The following is a 22,033-nucleotide window of genomic DNA, read 5'->3' on the forward strand; positions in this document are numbered from 1 at the left end:
GTTGAGCTGTAGCTCAAGTGGTAGAGCGCTCGCCTAGAGCTGAAGAGCTGAAGGGACAGCGCCCAGGCCCAGAGTTCAAGCCCCACGACCGACCAAAATAAAAAAAAAAAGAAAATAAGCCCTTTTTTCAGGCAAGAAGCCAATGGTGAGATACGCTCACTTCTAACCTGGCACATCAACAAACTGAATTCCAAGAGTCATTTGTCCAACTTTTGTACGCGCAGGTGTCCTAGTTTGGGTAACAAGCAAAACAAAACAGCTTTGAAGAGAGAAGCAAGCCTTTGCATAGGGGGAAGTAAGTGTGTGTGCATGCACGCATGCGTGTGCACATGCGTGAGCACACACTTATACACGCATACTTAAACTTGAGGTGTATGTGTGTGTGAATGTGTGTGCTTATTAAACTCCAAACTTCAATTCTTGCTCTTGCTGGCTTTTTTTTTTTTTTTTTTTTTGCCACAGTAGGAAATTCTTTAGTGCCATGGTGTGGAACTAGTTACAAGCCTCCCCCCAAAAAACTTTACAAATCTACATAAGTCTGTATTACAAAAGCAAAATATATGGACTTTAATAAAAATGTTAGAAAACATTTAAACTGTTCATCTTTTCCTAAATGTGCTGATAAACTCAAGGACAGACTGTTACCACAGAGAGAATTTTGCTGGTGCCTCCCATGAGAATCGTTGATGGGCTACAAAGCAAATCCACAGGGTAGGTTGTGTTACCCCATTTTGCAGACAGGTAGACTAATGACCAAAAGATGTAATCTGTCCAAAGTCAAAATGGTAGAACTGGGATTTGACAATGGCCTCTTAATTGCAAGACTGCTTTCTGGCACACTATAATAAATTCCACATTTTGTACACTCAAGGTATGGATGAGTCTGCAGTTTTCCTTTTCTCTCCAACCAAACACACATACATTTTAGATAATTTTAAAGAAGCTATCAACTTTTGCAGGAGTAATTTGCAGGCAATGCGCAAGAAACAGAGTAGTGTATTTCTACTCAGCGGAGAAAAATGAAAGGGAAGACAATTCCACATACTATTTACATAATGTTCACAGCCTGGTCTCTCTAAAACAGTAAGTAAGCACTGTTTTTCATTTGGCATTTTCTATATTCTACTGCAACCATGAATTTATCTTGGCATACACAGTAGTAATTCATATTATTTTCAATCTTGAACTGCTAAATTTAGTTTTGATAGAATCAGAACTATAATAGGTATTTATTAAGCCTAATGCTCAAATTTGATCATATTATCAAATATTTCTATGGTCCACCTAAACAAAGAAAAATATTCCTTATAATAATTCATTTAGCAGTTACAGACAAGTAAATTCAGAACCCTAGGTCCCTTATTCAAAAAAACAAAAAACAACCAACACTGCAACTAAGCACAATCTGATTTACTTATCTGGATGTCAGTGAAAGGGATCTATAAACTTCAACTTCACAGTTAATCCTATCAAAAGTACACCCCTTCATGTGGGAGCAAACAGGGCAACTTCCACATGTGGAGGACTTGGCACAGTGACCATTACTCCACGGTTGTCTGCAGCACAAACCTGGACCTGGGATTTCCCCACCCTTAGGGCCATAAGAGAAGGAATCAAGGCGAGAGGTAGAGAATAGTGAGCCATCCACTGTTCCTCTGCTAGGCCCTGGACATTCTGCTTAAAGCCAGTGGTCAATTCATCCCACAAAGAACCAGGCTCTGGTAATCCCACAGATTAAACACAAAACTATGGGCAACAGACCAAGAAAGACATTTTCTGCAATTCAAACTGATTAGAGAAGGAAAACTGAACCTGAGAAGCCAACAGTAGAAACAACAGAAGTATAGAAGTTGCACTGTTGTCCATTCTAAACCATACTGTAACTTCAAACATTGAACATAAATTCCATTTTGAGACTTAAACATGGGTGAGCAAACCAGTTTGCCTTCATTTTTGTGGGCATGTGATGTTTCAGGAAACTTACAAAAGACTGCACCAAGAGGTAGATTAGAAGCACAAGAGAAAAAGATTGTTTATCACTGTAGCTTAGATGGAAAAAGGGGAAGGAGGGAGATTTTAGTCTAAGAGTTATTTTTCTTTTTAGCCAAAGCATAGACAACCCCTTGCAGCTACTGGGCTGCAGAAACTGGCCTTTGATCATTCAGTAAACCAAAAACATAAAAACCAAAAACATAAAATTTCAGGTTTTTAAAGCATCAGATGAGCAATAATTATACTTATCACTATTTTTGGAAAGTGTAGCATTTTTATGTATCATACATAGCATACTATTATAACAAATCTCTTGCCTCTGAAATTATCTGGGTTTGAACTCCTGGCTTTACTTCACTTGGCTTTGCTTGTTCAGTGGATGCCCTACCATCTAAACTATGTCTCTATGAGAAAAGCATCTTTTCTATCAAAATAGTTTGCTTTTCTGTTAGTCTTGAGAAAACCTTTTCTGAAGGATTCCTGCTTTGGCCAGGTGGCTTGGCCCTTGTCAATTACATTTCCCTGAGCACTTTAATTAACACATCCTATTAGAAACTCCTTGAACTTTAGTTACATCCTGTTAATTAAGCTGTTTCCTTTTCCAGACTGTGAACCCCAGCTCAGCCAATGTGAGCAGAGGGGCAGGGTCTGCTGGGTTAGGGGATAAAAAGGGAGCAGCCTGCCTGCTCTATGTGCTTGCTGGCCAGAATTTTGGCCTATGGCACACCTTTCTGCCTTATGAAGAAGTTCCTGTCATTATAGCTATGTGACACCCCAACTTAATCCTAAGCTACTTTTAACAGTCTCTAAAACAGCGTTTTACTATTGCTTTTTGAAAAAGGAGTCTCATCACCTTTTCTGCCTGGGCTGGCTTTGAACCTTGATCCTCTGGATATCAGCCACCTAAATAGCTAGTATTACAAGCATAAGCCATTGGTACCCCTCTAAATGTAATGTACTTTCAAGATGCAATAGTTAATTACACATTTACCAGTTAATGATTAAATTTTCATTAAAAATACTGCAAAGCTGAGTGTGGTAGTACATGCCATCTAATCCCCACACTAGGAAGGCTGAGACAGCAGACCTTGGATCAAGGCCAGCCCAGGCTCTAAAAATGAGACTGTTTCAAAACAAAACCCCTAAAATGTGTGGAAATTCTGGGATCAAGATCAGACATGGAAACAAAAAAGCAGCTACAATCAATGCTTCAGAACCTTTTTCTAATCTACTCATACTCCATCAAATTCCTCTTAATAATATATGCATCAAGTTTGTATTTATGTGTGCATGCATGTATATACACTTGAACTCAGAGCCTTTATGCTCTGGTTCTGTTTACATGCTATGGCTGGCACTCTTACCACATGAACTATGTCTCTAGTCTGGCATGTTTTTTTTCTGTTTAACTGGTGATGGAGTCCCATGGACTTTACTGCCCCACACAGCTTTTAACACAGATCTTCCAGGTCTCAAGACTCCTGAGTAGCTAGGATTATAGGTGAAAGTCTCTGGTGTAGAACATGTGCTTCAAGTTTGAACTGTTTACCTTCTTCTGTTAAATTTCTAGAGAAAAGTGTGAAACAAAAACTATGTAAGAAATCTGAAAAACATAGATAGGACATGGTGATCAGAACAACCCAGATTCTAGGCCAGTCCAAGCAAGCTGGCATCATTGTCACAAGAGTAGTGACACGACAGGCAGTTGAGTTAAATGTTAAATCATTAGATGTGTCCATAGCAGATACAGCTTAATAAATGAATTCAACCAAGAACAGTTGCAACGTTATGAAACTGGTTTAATCTGAGTGATAAACAGACCAACAGCTACTTTCTGTTTTTGCTTAAGAGTAACCACAGTAATATTTTGAAATGGCTCTCGCTTCTCATCTTGGCAGTGTGAATATGAACTGGGAGCCGGCACTGGTGGCTCACGCCTATAATCCAGGTACTCAGGAGGCTGAGATATGAGGATCATGGCTTGAACTTTGGGACTGGGCGCTGTCCCTCAGCTCTCCAGCTCAAGGTTAGCACTTGAGCCACAGTGCCACTTAGGTTTTCTGAGTGGTTTATTGGAGATAAACCTACCCAGACTGGCAAGTCCATGAGATTCTTATCTCCAATAAATCACTCAGAAAACTGGAAGTGGCACTGTGGCTCAAGTGGTGGAGTGCTATCCTTGAGCTGAAGGGTTGAGGGACAGCGCCAAGACCCAGAGTTCAAGCCCCACAACCAACCAAAAAAGAAAAAAGAAAGAAAAATGACTATGAACTGGTAACCTGCCTGCCAGCAGAGCACCACGCTGGACAATGTGAAACTGCAACCTAGTTCACTGGGAAGCTCCAACTGTTTGTCCTCCAAAGTGGTGCTCAGGGGCTGCTTAGCCAACCCACATTGCCTCTCAGCAGCAACTTCAAATACATGACACCTCCCTGCCATGCTCCTAGGAGCAAGAAGTCATATACCCTAACAGTAACTGGAATGAGAAGCTGCCCAACTTCTAGAAATACCTTAAAAAATCTGAAATTCAAGAAAAAAACCTGGTGTTCATACTTAAGACAAGAACAACAGACTAGAACTTTTCACTTTCAAATCACAAGCAGCTATCTAAAACAATCAGCTACTTCAAATTAATTTTAAAGGTCTTTTTTAAAACCTTTTTAGAAAACATAATCCTTCAATAAGCAGATTTTAACTTTCATTTACTATACATACAGAAACAAACTGTCAGCTAACAATAGACAGATCATAATGCTCTTAATACTCAAATGTTATATGAAACTTCATAACAGCATTATGTAAGAACATTGAAGATTCACTCACGCTAGTTGATTTTTTTTTTTTGGGAGGGGGGGTCAGTTATGGGGCTTGAATTCTGGGCCTGGGCGCTGTCCCTGAGCTTTTCAGCTCAAGGCTAGTGCTCTACCACTTGAGCCACAGTGCCACTTCCAGTTTTCTGGTGGTTAACTGGAGGTAAGAGTCTCATGGACTTTCCTGCCTGGGCTGGCTTTGAACCGCGGTCCTCAGATCTCAGCCTCCTGAGTAGCTAGAATTACAGGCTTGAGCCACCAGTGCCCAGCTATAGTTGAAATTTTTCCAAGGTATTTTTGGAAAAAAATTTTAGCTAATTCACATAATTTCCCTGTAAATGAAGTTACATATAACTAAGAATCAAAGTCATAAAAAAAAAAGTACTGACCAATATTTTAGCCTAAATGAGTAGCAATTCAGTGACAGTCAAAGAAGAGTTCGAAATCCATAAAAACAATCAAAACTGTACTGAGTTTTTAAAAACAGCCACCACAGTGTCAATAGAGCTGCCCTGGCAAAAGCTACCAGAGATCAGACAGTCAAGACTGCCTGGGCCCCCCTCAGCAGGAAGGCAGTGAAAGCTACTGCACAGGCAGCTACAGCAAGACCCATCATACAGGACGCAGACCACCTGGGTTCTATTTGGTCTCTGCTTTATGGCTTGTAAGTCATAGTGCAAGCAAGTCCTCTCTAACTGCCCCATGCCTTGCCCTGCACCTATAAACAAGAAGTACAATCAAGTGTCTACCAGGGCCCAGAAGGTACAGGCCTGTCTGCCATAATTCCTTGGCACCACAATCAGGCCTCTCTCAGCTTTGGGCAAGGAACATGCAACAGAGCAGTCAGATGCTACTGAGGGTCAAGACAACACTTTACAGAAACCTACCTGTTCTCATTTATTAAATGCATTCTCTTTATTCACTACAAGATGAAGCAACCTTCCTTACCCTAGCACTGCCATTGCATGTGCAAGTGCTCAAAACACAGCAAATCACCTATAAGAAATAGCACCAGGCACCTGGGTTCAAGAGAGATCCTAGACAAGTCCTTGTCTGAGCTTGGAGAGAGCACCCCTCTAGCCAGGGTTAACAGGTGTTTATGGGTGGTCTCCAGGGAGCAGATCTGTGCATATCTAGGAGGTTCTATCACATCATCAGTCCACATCTGCTTCCCACCTGTTCTCCAACAGTTTCCTGGGACCTCTCATTCTCTCTCAGGGAGTAAACATGGATTACTCTTCCCTTCTTCCTATCCTCATGCTCTCTCAAGTCCTCCTCCTCAACACTTCCCTCTGAGCTCATAACAGCCCACCTCCTCTTCCAAGGAACACCCATCAAGAGCTACTGTCATCTGGCTCTAATGACACCAAAGGTGTCTAATGATGCCAATCTCCCCTAGCAACCCAGCCATTGACGGGAATGACAGCAGAAAAAAGACCAATTCAGCCACTAGCAGAACTCAGTTTCATAAATCAAAAAATACTCAAGTGGAGCCAGGCACCAGTGGCTCATACCTGTAATCCTAGACACTCAGGAGGCTTGAGATCTGAGGATTGCGGTTCAATGCCAGCCTGGACAGAAGTCCATGAGACTATTATCGCTCCAATAAACTACTCAGAAAAGCTGGAAGGAGTGCTGTGGCTCAAGTGGTAGAGAGCTAGCCTTGAACACAAAGAAACTCAAGAGTTAGTGTCCAGGCCCTAGTTCAAGCCCCAGGACCAGCAAAAATAAATACACCACGCACGCACGCACGCACGCACGCACGCACGCACACTCAAATGGGTTTCTATAGCCATAGAAATACTAATAGAACCTCCTGTGTCATTTATGCCACAGCCTCAGGAAAGCTACTAGCTCCCAATTCTGCTGTCCCCTACTCCTTCCCTCCCACACTGCTGGTATTATGAGGCGTGCCTTGCTCAAAGCCTGGAGTCCCCTCAACTCCAGAAGGTCACTTGGTTCTCTGCTGTGTCTCCATCACCCAGAGGAACATTTGACAAAAGAGGAAAATTTGTTGAAGAGGCCCCTCTAGATGCTTGCAACTTCTCTGATATGCTCACAGCCCTTTGCTCCTCTGAGCATTTTCATCTCACCACTTTTTCTAAACAAGGCCCTGTGGGCAGCCCAAACAGGAATGCCTTTTCCCGCCTCAAAAACACAGCAACTTTGGCAGCCCATGCAGTGAAAGAAAAAAGGGTAGCACTTTTTTCCTCCTCCCTGACCCAGTTTGAGTTCTTCAGCACCTTTGGTGCGTTTTGTGCTACATCAAGTTTTGTCATTTGAACAATCTGTTGTAACTTAAGGGTTCTATAGCAGAAGTCACCTAAAAATGTAAACAAGTTGGTATTTTCAGATACTTTAGGTTTGATAAAAAAAAAATTGAGAGGGCTGGGAAGGTGGCTCAGTGGTAGAGCGCTTGCCTTGCATGCATGAGGCCCTGGGTTCAATTCCTCAGCACCACATAAACAAAAAGAAAAAAGCCAGAAGTGGCACTGTGGCTCAAGTGGTAGAGCGCTAGCCTTGAGCTGAAGAGCTGAGGGACAGCACCCAGGCCCAGAGTTCAGGCCCCACAACCGGACCCCCCCAAAAAAAGGCCTCTCTTAATTTGCTGGACTAGTGAGGTCAGTAGGTTACAAGTAGGTCTCCAATAAGGGCAAATCAGCAGAGAGCCATAGCGCTGGGCAGAGAGGACCAGGGAAAGCAAGAGACTTGACGCTCCTGTTGAGTTACCCCAAGTGTCCATAAGTACCTACTGCTTATAGGAGTCACTGACTTATCACAGGCTCAGGAGATTCTCACCAAATACACATGTATACACAACACAAATGTTGCAGCCAGCCTGAGGTATGGCACCTGTAGTTAGCAAGAGCAGCCACATTTCACAAACTTCTTTCCTTCCATTATCTTGCTTGCTCGCTCTTGATAGCAATGACATTAGCACTGCTACTATGACATGTTTTTAAAGCTGGGGAACTGCATCTCAGTGACTTGGCTTGCCCCAAGTCCTGGTAGAAACCTGTGGCTGTTCCTCATTCCTTCCAAGCCCCTTGCAAAAAGCGTCTGTTGCTTCTTAGTTAAAAGGACTTTGGATAAGGCTGCTGCTGGGGAAGAGTGGTCACTAGAATGTGATGCAGAGCAATGTTCCATCGTGCCTGCCCAGCATACACAGGCTCTGGGTTACAACCTCAGCATCCCTAAATACACAGAATAGCAAATTTCATCTCTCAGTTCTCACAGTCCCCAAAAGGGATCAGAGATCCAGCAGCTGACTAACACTTCTATATGTGGTCTTTCCAATGTTACTTCAGAGAATATAATCTTCCTATGGTTCATATCCAAATACTCAGAAACATCAAACACTGAAGCCTTCTCTTCCTGTCTACCAGAAAGGTTTCAATGTCCCTTCCAAGATTCAATCATACAGAACTAGTCAGACATGTTTAAAAAAAAAAAAAGCTAAATACAAATACAAAGCAGAGAGTCCAAAAAAAAATCCTAGTTAAAAATGCCTAGTGTACGTACAGTTTATGCAGCTCTGGCCCATGGCAAAATGGCATGCTCTTTGGTCAGAGACAATATAACCTGTGTTCTCACAGCATGGTGTTCTTCTTTGTTTGCTGATCAGCAAATACATTGAGGGCCTACTACCTGCCCTGGTGCTGATCTGCAACTTACCAATACTGTGTGTTCCTTTGCCAGCCTGGATTGCAAGTGCAGACTCCAGGAGAAGAATTACTGCTGATTTTGTGCACACTGCACAATCCAGCAGAAAGCCTGACACACAGCAGAGGCTTCATAAACATTAGTTTGAGTTAATGAGAGACAGTCAGACAGAGATAGGCAGGGGGAGGAGGGGTGAGAAAGGAAAAGAAGAGGGAAAGGGAGGGGAAGGAGAGGAAAGAAGAAAGAGAGAAGGAGTTAGTTTGTTCTACATAAAGGATTAGGGATTTTTTTCCCACTGTCCAAATAGGCAGTACAAGCTGATGAATTCTGAAAAGCCCCATATTCAATGCACAGCTGTAGACACCACTGCTGTCAGGCAAAGGAGACAAGATCCAGAATTATGAAAAATTCCGCCCTTTTTTCCTCTCCCCGCCCTCCCCACCCCCAACATGAGGGTAGACCCAATGCCAAGCTGTCAGCTCTATTTCTTCAACATCTGGATTTCAGAAAAATGAAAGTTAATCCCGCCTCTGAGGGAAATTTATGTTGATTTTCTCTGACATCACTGCCAGAAAAGGTATTATTTAAATGTGTGAGATCACACATAAGACATAGATAGTAGCAAATTAACATAAAAAGTTTCCCTTTCAGGTCTTTGCACGCCATACTTCAGCCTTCAGAGTATTCAATCTAAAAATTGGGTGGGGGGGAAAAAATCCCCGGCACCAGTAGCTCATGTCTGTAATCCTTGCTACTCAAGAGGCTGAGATTTGAGGATCACAGTTCAAAGCAAACCCAGGCAGGAAAGTCTGGGAGACTTTTATCTCCAATAAATTACCAAAAATAGCTGGAAGTGGAGCTATGACTCAAGTGGTAGAGTGCTAGCCTTGAGCAAAAGCTCAGGGACAGCACCCAGGCCCCAAGTTCAAATCCCAGAGGACATGCACATACACGCATTTTAATTCATAACTTAAACTCTCTAAACTTTAGGTCACAAGAGAGCAGACAGTAAAGTGTCCCAAACAGGCTGGCTGTGTGTTCTGAGCCTGAGATTCAGTCAGGTCTCTTAATTAAAATCGATGACTCAATGGGTTGTATACTGCCCAGAGTAGGCTAAAAAAAAAGTGAGTAAGAAATATTAAATTTCAATCCAATAATCAAGCAATGTAGGCATAAATGCATAAGTTCATGTATCACTAATAAACATTTTTAGGTTTTTCTCCACATCTACCTAAGTAACTAGAGTAATAAGCTACAGATAAATGCAAAAGAACAAAAGAAGGAAACAGCATCTAAACATGCACACCCAAGTATGCCAAGCAGAGAAAAAGCCTTAATGTGAGTCTACTGAGCTACGAACACCCTTAAATAAATGACTGTGTTAATGTGCAGTGGGTACAGCAAAAAGCCCCCAGTCTTCAGCTACTACAAATCACAACTTACCTGGAAAAGCTGCAAGCACGTATTATACACAAAACGCAGTCTAAATAAAAGAACAAGTCACGTGAAGAGCTTGCAAAAAGCAACCGAATCCCCAAATACAGCTGGAACAGTTTTAAAATAAAAAGACCTGGAATTTTCTAGACCATGATCACCCAATACAGAATCAGTGTTGAATAACCAAATGCAGCAACTGTATGAACTTCAATAAACTCAGAAGTTAGTGACCACAAGGCCCACCAATCCTTTCTTGGATGAATCTCTACTTGCATCATTCTGTGAGATACAAAGAACATGTCACTGAAAAATCAAAATGGACTTCTTGTGTGCACTTTAAATACTGCTTCACAAATTTCAAGATTGTTTCCTTTATGATTTTATTTACAATCTGACACGGTGTACTAGTAATTTTCTGGATTAAGGACAAAATCGTTTGTTCAGATATTACAAAAATGTACTTATGACCTTAGGAGGGCAACAAAAAACTAACGTACCTAGTCTAAAAAACAATCATGTCGTGCGCCTCGGTATATTCCAAGTGGGGCTCTATAAAAGATACCCAAATCCATATTAAAATTCTATATCAAAAGAATTCCAACGACGTATCAGCATGCCAGCTGGAAATATGATACAGCCAAGCAAACTATTTTCCTACCCACAAATTATGCCCTCCCTTTGTAAGTGCAAATACACTCTGCCTCCTGTTCAAGACCATTAGAGATGAGAAAACACCAAGACCAAGTCAAAATGACAGTGGCCGGGGCCCAAACGCCCCCGGGCCCCAGCCCTGTGTCCGGGACCTCCCCCCACCACCACCACCGGGGCCCCGTCTCTCTCGGTCCGTTCTCGGTCTCGGTTCGCTGCGGCCCATCCCGGTCCGCGTCCTCCGCGGCGAGCTGTCAGCGGGGCCCGAGGGCGCCGGCCGCCCGACCCCGACGCCCACGCCGACGCCGACCCCGAGCCGATCCCAGGCCGGGTCGGGCCCGGCCCGGCTGGGCCGGCTGCAGGCCGCAGCGCGCTCTCTGCCGCGCGGGCGCTCCCACACAAGTTCACACGAAGCCCGAGCGCCCGACACTGCGGTGATTCAGCAGCGGGCCGGGCCGGGCCGGCCGGGCCGGGCGGGGACCAGAAAAGGTCACCAAGACGCCGCGGGCGCCGCGCCAGGCCCGCCACCCGGACGGCGGCTGGAGGGGTGGGCGCGGGGCCGGGCGCAGCGGGCGCCGGCCCAGGGTCCTACCTTTCCGGCTCTTCGGGGAGCTCCGCTTGCTCCGGGCGCTGGCTCGCTCTTCCTCAATCGCAGCTGCTATCTCGGGGTTGTCTTCCCCATTGTACCAGACCAGGAGCTCCTCGCCCGGCGCGATTGGCTGTGGAGAGAGACGAGACAAGCACGGGTCCAATCAGAGAGGCGGTTGTTGGCGGAGGCGGGGCGGCACCGCGGCGAGCGGGAGCGGCGCGCCGGTGGCAAACAGCTGTCGGGCGGGCGCCGCCGCCGGACGCGCGCAGGAGGGGCCGGCTGGGAGGAAGGGCTCACGGACGCGCGCGGGATGGGAGGAGGGGCTCGCGGACGCGCGCAGGAGATGTTGGCTGGAAGGGAGGGCTCGTGGGCGCGCGCGGGGAGGAGGGAGGGGCCAGCTGGAAGGACTAGGGCGCGCAGGGCGGGAGGGGTGCTCGCGGTCACGCGCAGGGAGGCTCCTGGGCCCAGGGTGGGCCCGGCAGCGAGTCCGAGCCGCAAGCCAGGAGCGCACTAGCGCTTATTCTAGACTGAGTGCCAGGTACTTCCACGTCCCCACAGGATCTGACCCAGCTCTCACGCCACCGCCACGAAAAGAGGCGCGGTGACGGACACCCAGGGGCGTCAGGGAAGCCCTTCGCGAGGCCGCCAGCCCGCTTCGGTCAGTCCGCGCCAAGACAGCAAGACCCCACATCACAACTTTTGGTCCTCAGGAAAATGTCTGAATACCAGCCAGTTGCTATGCTCCTACAACTGGCGGGGTGGGATCGGCACTATCACGCCACCACCCCTGGGAGAATCCGAAGAAGAGATTGTGAAGAGAAAGGCTGGGCTGGTCCCTGCACAGAAATGAGGGGACCGGCTTACTGGTTTCTTTCTCTCGGGGACTCCTCTTTCCCAAAAGATGCAACAGACGATCTAAAACCCGCAGAACCGGAGTCCAGGAGTCCACCCTGACCCTAACGTAAATGAATGAACAAGTGATAAAAGAGAAAGACCTTTCCTTCAAGTAGATATCAAGGAACCAATGAAAAGGAATGAGAATTCGAAATCCATTAATTGGCAATCATCATCAGAAAACTGATTGGGACAAGACTCACCAATGGATGCTCAGACTAGCAAGTGGAAGTCTGGAGTGGAACAAGAATACTTGTGTAGTCTAGAAATATCTCACCAAAAAATTTCATTAATTACAAGGGGGAAAATTCTATCTGTGTAATGAGAGCATCGAGTGTCCCTCCTGACAGGATGCAGAGTTCTACATGTAAGATTTCTACACGTAAGGCATAAATGCAGTTTAATCAGAAGACATGTAAGAATAACTTTTATTCTGTGAAAAACTAATTGCCAGTTCTCCTTAAAACTGAAAGGTTATCAAAGATGAAAGCACCATCCAATCTAAAGAGACAGAACATATGATATCCAAATACCACAGCATTCTTTTCTGTAAGGAAAACTACACTGATTGCCGTGGAGTATAATTTCAGTGCTGGCTCCCTGATTCTTTTTTTTTTTTTTTAACTGTCCGTCATGGGGCTTGAACTCTGGGCCTGAACACTGTCCCTCAGCTCTTCAGCTCAAGGCTAGCCCTCTACCATTTGAGCCACTGCAGCACTTCCAGTTTTCTGAGTGGTTTATTGGAGATAAGAGTCTCACAGACTTTTCCTGCCCAGACTGGCTTCAAACCCTGATCCTCAGATCTCAGCCTTCTAAGTAGCTAGGATTATTACAAGCGTGAGCCACTGGGAACTGTCCCTGAGCTCTTTTGCTCAAAGCTAGTGCTTTACCACTTGAGCCACAGCACCACTTCCAGCTTTATTTTTTTCTGATAGTTAATTGGAGGTAGAGTCATGAGACTACCTGAGCTTTTCTGCCCAGGCTAGCTTCAAACTATTCTCCTCAGATCTCTAAATAGTGATTACACGTGTGAGCCACTGGTGCTCAGCTTGATCCTGCTTTTGTTAAGGATAGGAAAATTCCACCTAAAATGACAGTTCACATTGATGAGATGCACTGTACTCATAATCAGACTTGTAGAATTGAAGGCCCTTTGTACAACTACTTAAAATTATATTTTTAAAAAACCTAAAAAATAAATGTCAATTTAGAGACAATATAGTTCTTTAGTTCTGGGCCTTGTTGTTTAAATAAAGCACTTGAGGGTAACATGTAGAACTCCTGGTATGTAGTTCACATTTCAAAATACTCTCAATTCTTCAAACTAAAATAAAAAAAGAGCTACTGTTTCCTTTACTCCCCCAGAATGGCTAAAACCTGTCATTTTCTTTTTCTTTTTTTTTTTAGGGGGGTCAGTCATGGGGCTTGATCTCTGGGCCTTGGTGATGTCCCTCAGCACTTCAGCTCAAGGTGAGAGCTCTACCACTTGAGCCACAGCACTACTTCTCGTTTTCTGGTGGTTAATTGGAGATAAGAGTCTCATAGACTTTCCTGTCCAGGCTGGCTTTGAACCACGATCCTCAGATCTCAGCTCCTGAGTACAATTACAGGCGTGAGCCACCAGCACCTGGCTCAAAAGTAAATTACTTTTTAGAAATAAATTGTTTCTAGATTATATAAATTCCAAATACTGTTTATTCCTCTACCTCTTGGCTATAAGTGACATTTATGAAATGATGACATAAAATAATATTTGAAATGGCTAGGGTTCTAGGAAACATGTAAAATCTTAAAGTCAAAGAGAATGGACTGAGGACAGATGTATTTTAACATGTTTCTCACACAAACTTCATCACTGCAACACCAAGGCTACTACTGGAACCCGCAGGAAGCCTCCCAGAATGAACATGCCTATTCCCACCTTCCTGTTTGTGTATCCAGTCCTCTGCAGACATCATCAGAGAGATCTATCAGCACAGGGCTGGGGAATATAGCTCAGTGGAAAAGCATCTGCCTTGTTTATTCAAGGCCCTAGGTTCAATCCCCAGCACCAAAAGAAAGAGAAGAATAAAAAAAAATTAGCCCAAGCTTTTTAAGTAGGAGGACACTTACTCCACCCAAGTTATTCTTATTGCCAAACAAACACCATGAAACCACATGAATCTGTTTGTATGACATATATAAAACATTTTAAACACCAATGGGCTGGTGAAATGCTAGGGAAACTTGACTTAATTTGCTAATAAATAGTTTCAAAATAGTTGGTGGCCAAGATATTTAGACTATGGAACAATACATTTCCCAACTTCTGTATTAAAACAGCCACAGAGATAACAATCTATATAGAGGAATTAATTTTTCAATCAATTTTTTTAAAAAAATCAAACCGTTTTCCCCTCCTGTACAATGCTATTTTAAATCTTTCACTCCTTGCAGTTCAAGATTTCGTGTCTCAAATTTTGGAAGTAAAGCTGTGTCATTAAAGTAAGTATAAATCTATATTTTAAAAACTAAAATCAAAAAACCATACATAGTTATGCATCTCATGGGAGGAGACACTTTCAAAGAAAGGTGTCATTAGGCCATCCCAAGCTGCAGGAGCAATACCATGCACCCACACAAACTAAAACTATAAGGAGTCATTAGCTGCTGGCATTTACTAAAACTGTGATCCTGTGCTTGTGGTACATGACTGTGTTATATTTTCATATTAAAAATAAAGGCAACAAGATTTCCAAACCTTCCAACTTTACTCTTGAGTGACAGGCTTTATAAAAACTAAGCACACTCCTTTCTCTAAATCATCAGAATATTTAAACTTGAATTTTACCAGAACAATTGAAACGAGACCCAGGTTTTTGTATTTCTGTGGCTGGATGAGAATGAGAAATCACTGCACAAAGAGCTCATCTCCTCTGCCTCCACAAACCATTCCCTAGCTTGGTCTCTATGTCACAATCAGAACTCAGCCTCTGCTCTGGAATGGGTGCAGAGTTGAAGACTAACATTCCTGCCTCTCCCTGTGGGTCATCAGGCCCCACCTGATAGGGCCTCTATCTACCTCACAGCCCTCACCTCCTACGACTCCTGTCCTTCCTCAAGCTACACTGGCCTTGCTCTACTCTTTCAGCAAAACAACAAAACCAAAACACCCTTTCAAAACCAAAGTCCCCTATCTGTCCACTTCAAGTTATTTCTCCTACTGGCCCATCTTCCCGCACTGCTCTTTTCCCCCAGTTCTTTGCAGGGCTGGCTCCTTTCTATGAGGGTATGGGGTATAGGGGGTAGAACTCAAATGTCACTTCTCACAAACATTTGCTCTGACCCCCTGGAGCTAAAGCAGGCTTCCCTCTATCTAGTCACTGTCTAAAGCACGTACTGTTGTCTAGCATTATTTTGTCAATTTATTTACTCATTATCTTCTTCCTTCCCCATAAAGTGGACAAACATTCCATGAGACTGGAGACCTTTTGTATCCTGCTCATTACCATAGACAGTACCTGGTACACAGCAGACATGTGATCAATACTTGTCAAATTAATGAACAAATGAGTAAGTGGACAGAGGCTTAACTATTAACTGTGGAGACTTTAAAACAGCTTCCTTCCTTTGTTTTGGGTTTTTATTTTTATTTTTGCAGTGCTAGACACAAGTAGCAAGTGTTCCAACACTGAGCTATCCATAGGCCCAAAATAGTTGTTAACTGTAGTACAAACAAAAGTGATACTGATGGTACCAGTTACTTGGGTGGAATACAGGGACCAGAGAACAGCACACATGATTCATTTACAATGCCTAGAAGAACATACTTCATGTTGTCAGAGAGGGGCCTGAAAGGCCTCACGTGTATTTAGGCAGATACCATAGGTCAGAAATCAGAACTATGCTGTTTCAAAGATAGGCAAAAGTAACAGTACTCCAGCCAGTAGGGTAGCATCCTACTTACAGTTACATTAATATGCTACATAGTGGCTTAGTTAATCTTGACAACAAATATAAGAATTCATGTTTACATTAAGTGTGACTAATTCCAAAATTCAAAACCTAAAATGCTACAAATTTAAATTCAGCACATGTGGAAAATTCCATACCTAACCTCATGTGGCAGGTCAATCACAAAATGAGGATACTAAAAATACTATGCCAACTGCCTCTGTCTACTTATATAAGATGAACTTTGTATATAGAATTGGGTCCCATCCCACATTACCCATACCACATTATGTATATGTAGATACAAAATCCAAAGCAATCCAGAATCCAATACACTTCTAGTCCCAAACATTTTGGAGAAGGAACCCTCAATCTGCACTACTACTTCATCTTCATGGACGAGAAGACTAAGAACTATATCAAGAACTTGGCTAGAACCCCCCAATGCTGAGCACAATGCCATACCTTACCACAAGTGACAGGCATCACCTAGCTCTATCCACATTCACCATGTGCTCACCACAACTCTGGCTCACACTACCACTACCTGTGTCTTCCCACAAGGGAGTTGAGGCACAGACAAACGATTTGCTATGGGTCACACACAGAGGCAGGGCAGGCTCAGGGCCACCCTGTAGATCATATCTGGCTTCTGGGCATTCTGCTGTCAGGGTGAAGCAAGTTAAGTTGATGCTTAAGGAGAAAGCTGTACTGGTGCCCTCCTCTCATGAGTGAGTGGCCCATTTCATCCATTGCTGCTACTGAATCACTACCAAGGTTCCACCATGCTGGTTCAACCACGTTAGTCTCTCAACTTTGAATAAATTTGAGGAACAAAATGAATTCTTGCATTCCATTCTGAATTCAATTTCAAATCCAATGTTTCAAAACTACAATAATCCTACTAGAAAATCATGCTCTCACATGAAGCAAAAGGAAATGGGAAGAGAGGGTTTGTTGTTCTCATCAGTGAGAAAATAGCACAAACATGCTGTGTATGTCTATCTTTAGTCCTACATTGCCTAGAAATAATTGACATGGGTGGTATGAAGTACCAGGCCATGGCAGGAGAAACACAGCAGAGAAACAGCAAATAGCATGTACTAATTAAACTTGCAAAGGCCAATGCTACCACACTGACAAAACTTAGCCCCTTGCCAAACCAGCTGCCATTTTCAGTGCTTGCTCATCAAGAATCCTCCACTCCACAGAGACTGCCTCTCATGGGCTTGTCTCCAGACTTTGACATATTTAATAGAAATGAGTACAGAAATTGCCCCCATTATGGCGATTTTAGCAAAGGTCTTCACTCTAAAAAAGCAACAACCAGGAAGTGGAAGTGTGAGTCAGGTGGCAAAGCACCAGCCTTAAGTGAAAAAGTGAGAGCACAAGGCCCTGAGTTCTAACCCAGTATCAGCACAAATAATTAACTAAAATTAACTCTTTTTTTTTTTTTTTTTTTTTTGTCAATTATGGGGCTTGAATTCTAGGCTTGGGCGCTGTCCCTGCACTCTTCAGCTCAAGGCGAGTGGTCTACCACTTGCTCCACAATGCCACTTCTGGTTTTCTAGTGGTTTATTGGAGATAAGAGTCTCACAGACTTTCCTGCCCCAGCTGGCTTTGAACCACAATCCTCAGATCTCAGCCTCCTGAGTAGCTAGGATTATAGGCCTGATCCATCAGCGCCTGCTAAAATTTAATTTTTTTTTTAAAGCATCTATGATCTAGCTTCTCAGCCCCAAGATTTGGCCTGAGAACATTTCCTGGCATAGTATGCAGACCTGGAGAGTGAGGGCAAGAAAGAGCATCTTGCTTGCCTAAGGAAGGCAGCAACATACAAGGCTTCCAGGCTGTAAGGTCCCCAATGTGTGGACACCTCCCCCCAGCCTGAACACGACTGTCCTCTCCTTCCCACCTCAACAGTTAATATCTTCAAATAAAAAAATTGGACCAAGGAAGAAATATGCTCTGTTTTGAAGGAAAGGAAAGCCATTGCATGGCTCCATTTGCACTGAAGACAGACTGTCTCTGCTGAACAAAATACGGCTGTAATACAGCTGCTTGTGCATGGCAGGGAGATGGGAGTGGCCCCAGTGGTCATCAGCCATGTGGAGAATCAGTAGCATGTAATTACTCCACACAGCCTTCCTCACACTTTGAAGCCCTGACCCCACAAAGTGGCAGCAAAATATATGTAATCAGAACCCTGAGAGCACAGGTCACATGATCCATCTCAGACATGATCCTTCCCTGGTCTCACAATCACTACTGTTAACGGGCAGTGGCCAATTCCAATGCTGTTACCTTCAAAGTTTTATAGTAGATTGCTCTGTTGATCTCCAGTGGAAACAAATTCTGCTCTTGTCCCGAGCAAGCCCAGTTCACATAACGCAGCCAGTTCCCCTTCTCTGGATCCGTGGCATCGATGCACATCCACCCCAGGTTCGGGTAATATACCTTGGCAATGGGGAAATGAGCCTGGGTTAAAACAGGGCTCCACTTTCAAGTTCATTTGCATTAAATACAAGTATCTCTACAAAGCATTTCAGAGGAACAAAAGCAAGCAAGCAATAAAGAAAAACACAAGGTGAAAAGTGAAACCCAAAGCTGTAATTCTCATTGTTTTTCTATTGCTTATTTTTTCCTCTAACCATAAAGGTACTGTAGACAGTACACTTAATCTCTAGATGGGTCCTGCTTTAGCAAATACATTATCCATACATGTAAGAACAAGTGACAACTCCATTCCCCCAGGTGAACTTAGGAAAATGGCAACAGTGCTTAACAGCAACCAAACCGGAGTTTTCTGGAATGTTCTGCCAGTCTATGCATGGCTGGACCGCTGGGCTACAGAGTTCTGGCAAGGTGGACAAGAACTGAGCACACCTGATGAGCTAGCATCTGTACACATTTACACATGGAGCTCACTGATAATGCCTACACCCCATCCAGGTACACCTGTGGGGCCTGTGGTGCAATGGAACATTGCTCTGTGCATTACAGTGTCTGGCAGAGAGCGCTCCTCTTCTAGGAGTCACCACCGACCCATCCCACAGCAGCTTCCATGCTGGCCTCCCTCTGTGCACAGCACTGCCTAGTAACCCTGCTTGCTGACTGCTCCTGGATACTCATTCTGACTTCTCCCCTCTACGTTGCCTCTAATACCTCTAATAAGAAAGACAGTGTGGCTACCAGCTAATGAGCACATGACAGAGACAGGCCAGAAGTGCTGTGCAGTTCATTTATTTAACATTAAGTCCCCAGATGAATACTTTCACTGTTATATAAGTATCCCTACCAGTTTATCCAAAAATAGGTCATTTACTAAACACCTATCAGCACCATGCTAAAAAGAGGTTATCTGATTGTTAAAGACTCCTTTCAGCCCCATTATCACACTCACCCTCTGCTCCTAAAGGGACAGATGCAGAAAGATATGCACGTATGGAAGACACAATAGCCCCCCAAATGGTAGATCATAAAGTGACAGTATTATAATGCAAAACTAGGTTAAACTTAACACAAACAACAAACTTTCAGTCACTTTTAGTTTAAATGTCTACAGGGCAATTTTATCTTATTTGCCGGCATAGTAAAGCTAGCAAACAGAACAGAGGGATGGTCATGGAGCACTAACTGGTCACAGAAGCTCAGAGATACCCCCATGGACTTCAGCCATGCCCACCCACTCCCCCACCCCACCACCCAACACCCTGGCACACTGACAGAGATCAGTAGGACAGGAGAAACACACACAGAGACAGCTGCCAGAGAAACGCACAAATGAAGAAGGCAGCTAGACTATCTACATGCTTCAGCATCAAAGCAGGCTCTGCTGGAACTTCCTGGCTCACAAGTCAGTAGAGACCTTTGCAAAAAGTGAAGTGTTCTGGTTGACTGAGTTCTTTATGCACAGCTCACAGTACTCCAAAGGAGACTAAGGGATCTTCTAAGTACACTAGTGTGCAAAAAGAATAAAAAGAAATCACCTGACTTTTATAGAAAAAAAAACATTTTACTTTTTAAAAATAGGCACATAACTCACAAATGAATACATACCTGAAACCTCATAAAAAAATAAACTTATCCAGGGGCTGCTGGTTCATGCCTATAATCCTAACTACTCAAGAGGCTGAGATGTGAGTATTGCAGTTCAAAGCCAGCCCAGGCAGGAAAGCCTGTGAGACACTTATCTCCAATTAAACACCCAAACAGCCAGGAGTGGAGCTGTGGCTCAAGTGGTAGAGTACCAATTTGAGCATAAAAGCTCAGAGACACTGCTCAAGGTCCAGAACTGGCACAAAAAAAAGTAATAAACTTAATAATAAAATAATAATTTCAAAAGTTTTCACCAACTAAACTGAAAACACGTATTTAAGAAAATGAATACCATATACTGTTTTGTAGAATGGGAACTTCTTTGTACAACTACTTAAAGATAATAATAATAATGTTAATAAAAAGAAAAAGAAAAAAAAGAAATGTAAATTCAATCAGTGAAAGAAAGAAAGAAAGAAAGAAAGAAAGAAAGAAAGAAAGAAAGAAAGAAAGAAAGAAAGAAAGAAAAATTAAGAAAAAGAAAAAATACTTTGGAAGTAATGTATGAGAGCAGAAAATCTACCCAAGTACTGATGATCAGAGAACACATTGGCAGGATTTTTCTTCGTCTTCTTCTTTATTAAGGTGCAAGACCAGGACTCAAACTCTGTATCTGCTGCCTTCAACTAACTGGCTAGATCTCCAAATAAGCCATGCTTCCAACCTGAGGATTTTTTGTTTTTTGTTTTTTTGGTCAAATGAGGGGCTTGAACTCAGGGGCTATGCACTGGTCCCTGAGCTTTTTAGCTCAAGGCTAATGCTCTATCACCTTGAGCCACAGCTCCACTTCCAATTTTTTTAGGTGGTTAACTGGAGATGAGTCTCATGGATTTTTCTGCCTGGGCTGAGCTGGCTTTGAACCCCAATCCTCAGATCTTAACTTCCAAAGTAATTAGGATTATAGGTGTGAGCCAACAGTGCCTAGCCCCCAGGGAATTTTGATAAAATTTAGCTATACCTGAACAAAAGAAAATGTTCTATATACACGTTTAATCCAAAAATACACTTGGAAGAATTTGAGATAATTGGACAACTATACCCAGATGTTTGTACAAAGATGTTCATAGCCACATACTAACCACTCCCAACTCAGGGAAAGATGAAATACAGTATGCAATTAGTTCAGTGCAATACAGCCCATGCATACAGCAGAATACCGAGACACTAAAAAGTTGCACAAATAATTAACTGGATTACACACAAACTTGTTTTGTTAGATATTTCTACGCTGCTCAATTTTTTTGACTAACATGCATTATTTCTATAATCAAAGGAGAATAAAATTGCCACATGAAATCCATTATTTTATAGTGAATAAAAATAAATACATGTAACATTTATAAATTAATGCACTTTAATATTTAAAAAAAACTAAATAGATGTTGTGCAAGTCAGTTTACTGAAAAATATTCACAATAGATTTGTCACTGAATAAAGCCATTTAAGGGTAGAATGGATTACGTATGAAAATATGAAAGAAAAATAAAAAAAACAAATAAATAAATAAATATGTCAATAACAGTTTTCCCCTCCAACTAGGACAATTTATAACCTATTTTCTTCTTTTTTGGGGGGTAGAAGGGGCAGTCAGTCACAGGGCTTGAATTGGGGGCCTGTTCCTGAACTCTTTTGCTCAAGGCTAGAGCTCTAGCACCTTGAACCACAGCGCCACTTCTGGCTTTCTGTTGATTAATTGGAGATAAGAGTCACATACTTTTCAACTTAGGCTGGCTTTGAACCACAATTCTCAGATCTCAGCCTCCCAAGTAGCTAAGATTACAAGGCGTGAGCTAAGAGAACCCACCTATAATTCCTATTTTCTCTTTTCTTTTTCTGAGTATCCTCCCTGTCCACTGATTTTTGGTTATTTTGTGTTTGTTTTTGTTTTTTTGTGCCTGAGTGCTATCCCTTACCCTCTTTGTGCTCTATCACTTGAGCCACAGTGCCACTTTCAGCTTTTTCTAAGTAG

General features: G+C 43.1%; 1 protein-coding gene across 4 annotated transcripts in view; it reads right to left on the minus strand.

Annotated features, from left to right (window-relative positions):
• The window catches only part of LOC138807133 (PR domain zinc finger protein 2-like), a 98,321-nt gene that overhangs the window by 44,021 nt on the left and 32,267 nt on the right, over positions 1–22,033 (minus strand). For 3 of the 4 annotated variants that reach the window (XM_069992700.1, XM_069992697.1, XM_069992698.1), the window contains 2 exons: positions 18,271–18,423; positions 11,143–11,269 (listed from right to left, as the gene is read on the minus strand). In XM_069992700.1, coding sequence (XP_069848801.1) covers positions 11,143–11,269; positions 18,271–18,423 — 280 coding nt within the window. Of the gene's footprint in view, positions 1–11,142; positions 11,270–18,270; positions 18,424–19,834; positions 19,870–22,033 lie in introns of those variants that run through there. The other variant, XM_069992699.1, reaches the window with a different exon arrangement.

This window comes from Dipodomys merriami, unplaced genomic scaffold (genome assembly GCF_024711535.1).
Source record: "Dipodomys merriami isolate MVZ:Mamm:240054 unplaced genomic scaffold, mDipMer1.0.p SCAF_412, whole genome shotgun sequence".
In the NCBI taxonomy this organism is placed as follows: Eukaryota; Metazoa; Chordata; class Mammalia; order Rodentia; family Heteromyidae; genus Dipodomys; species Dipodomys merriami.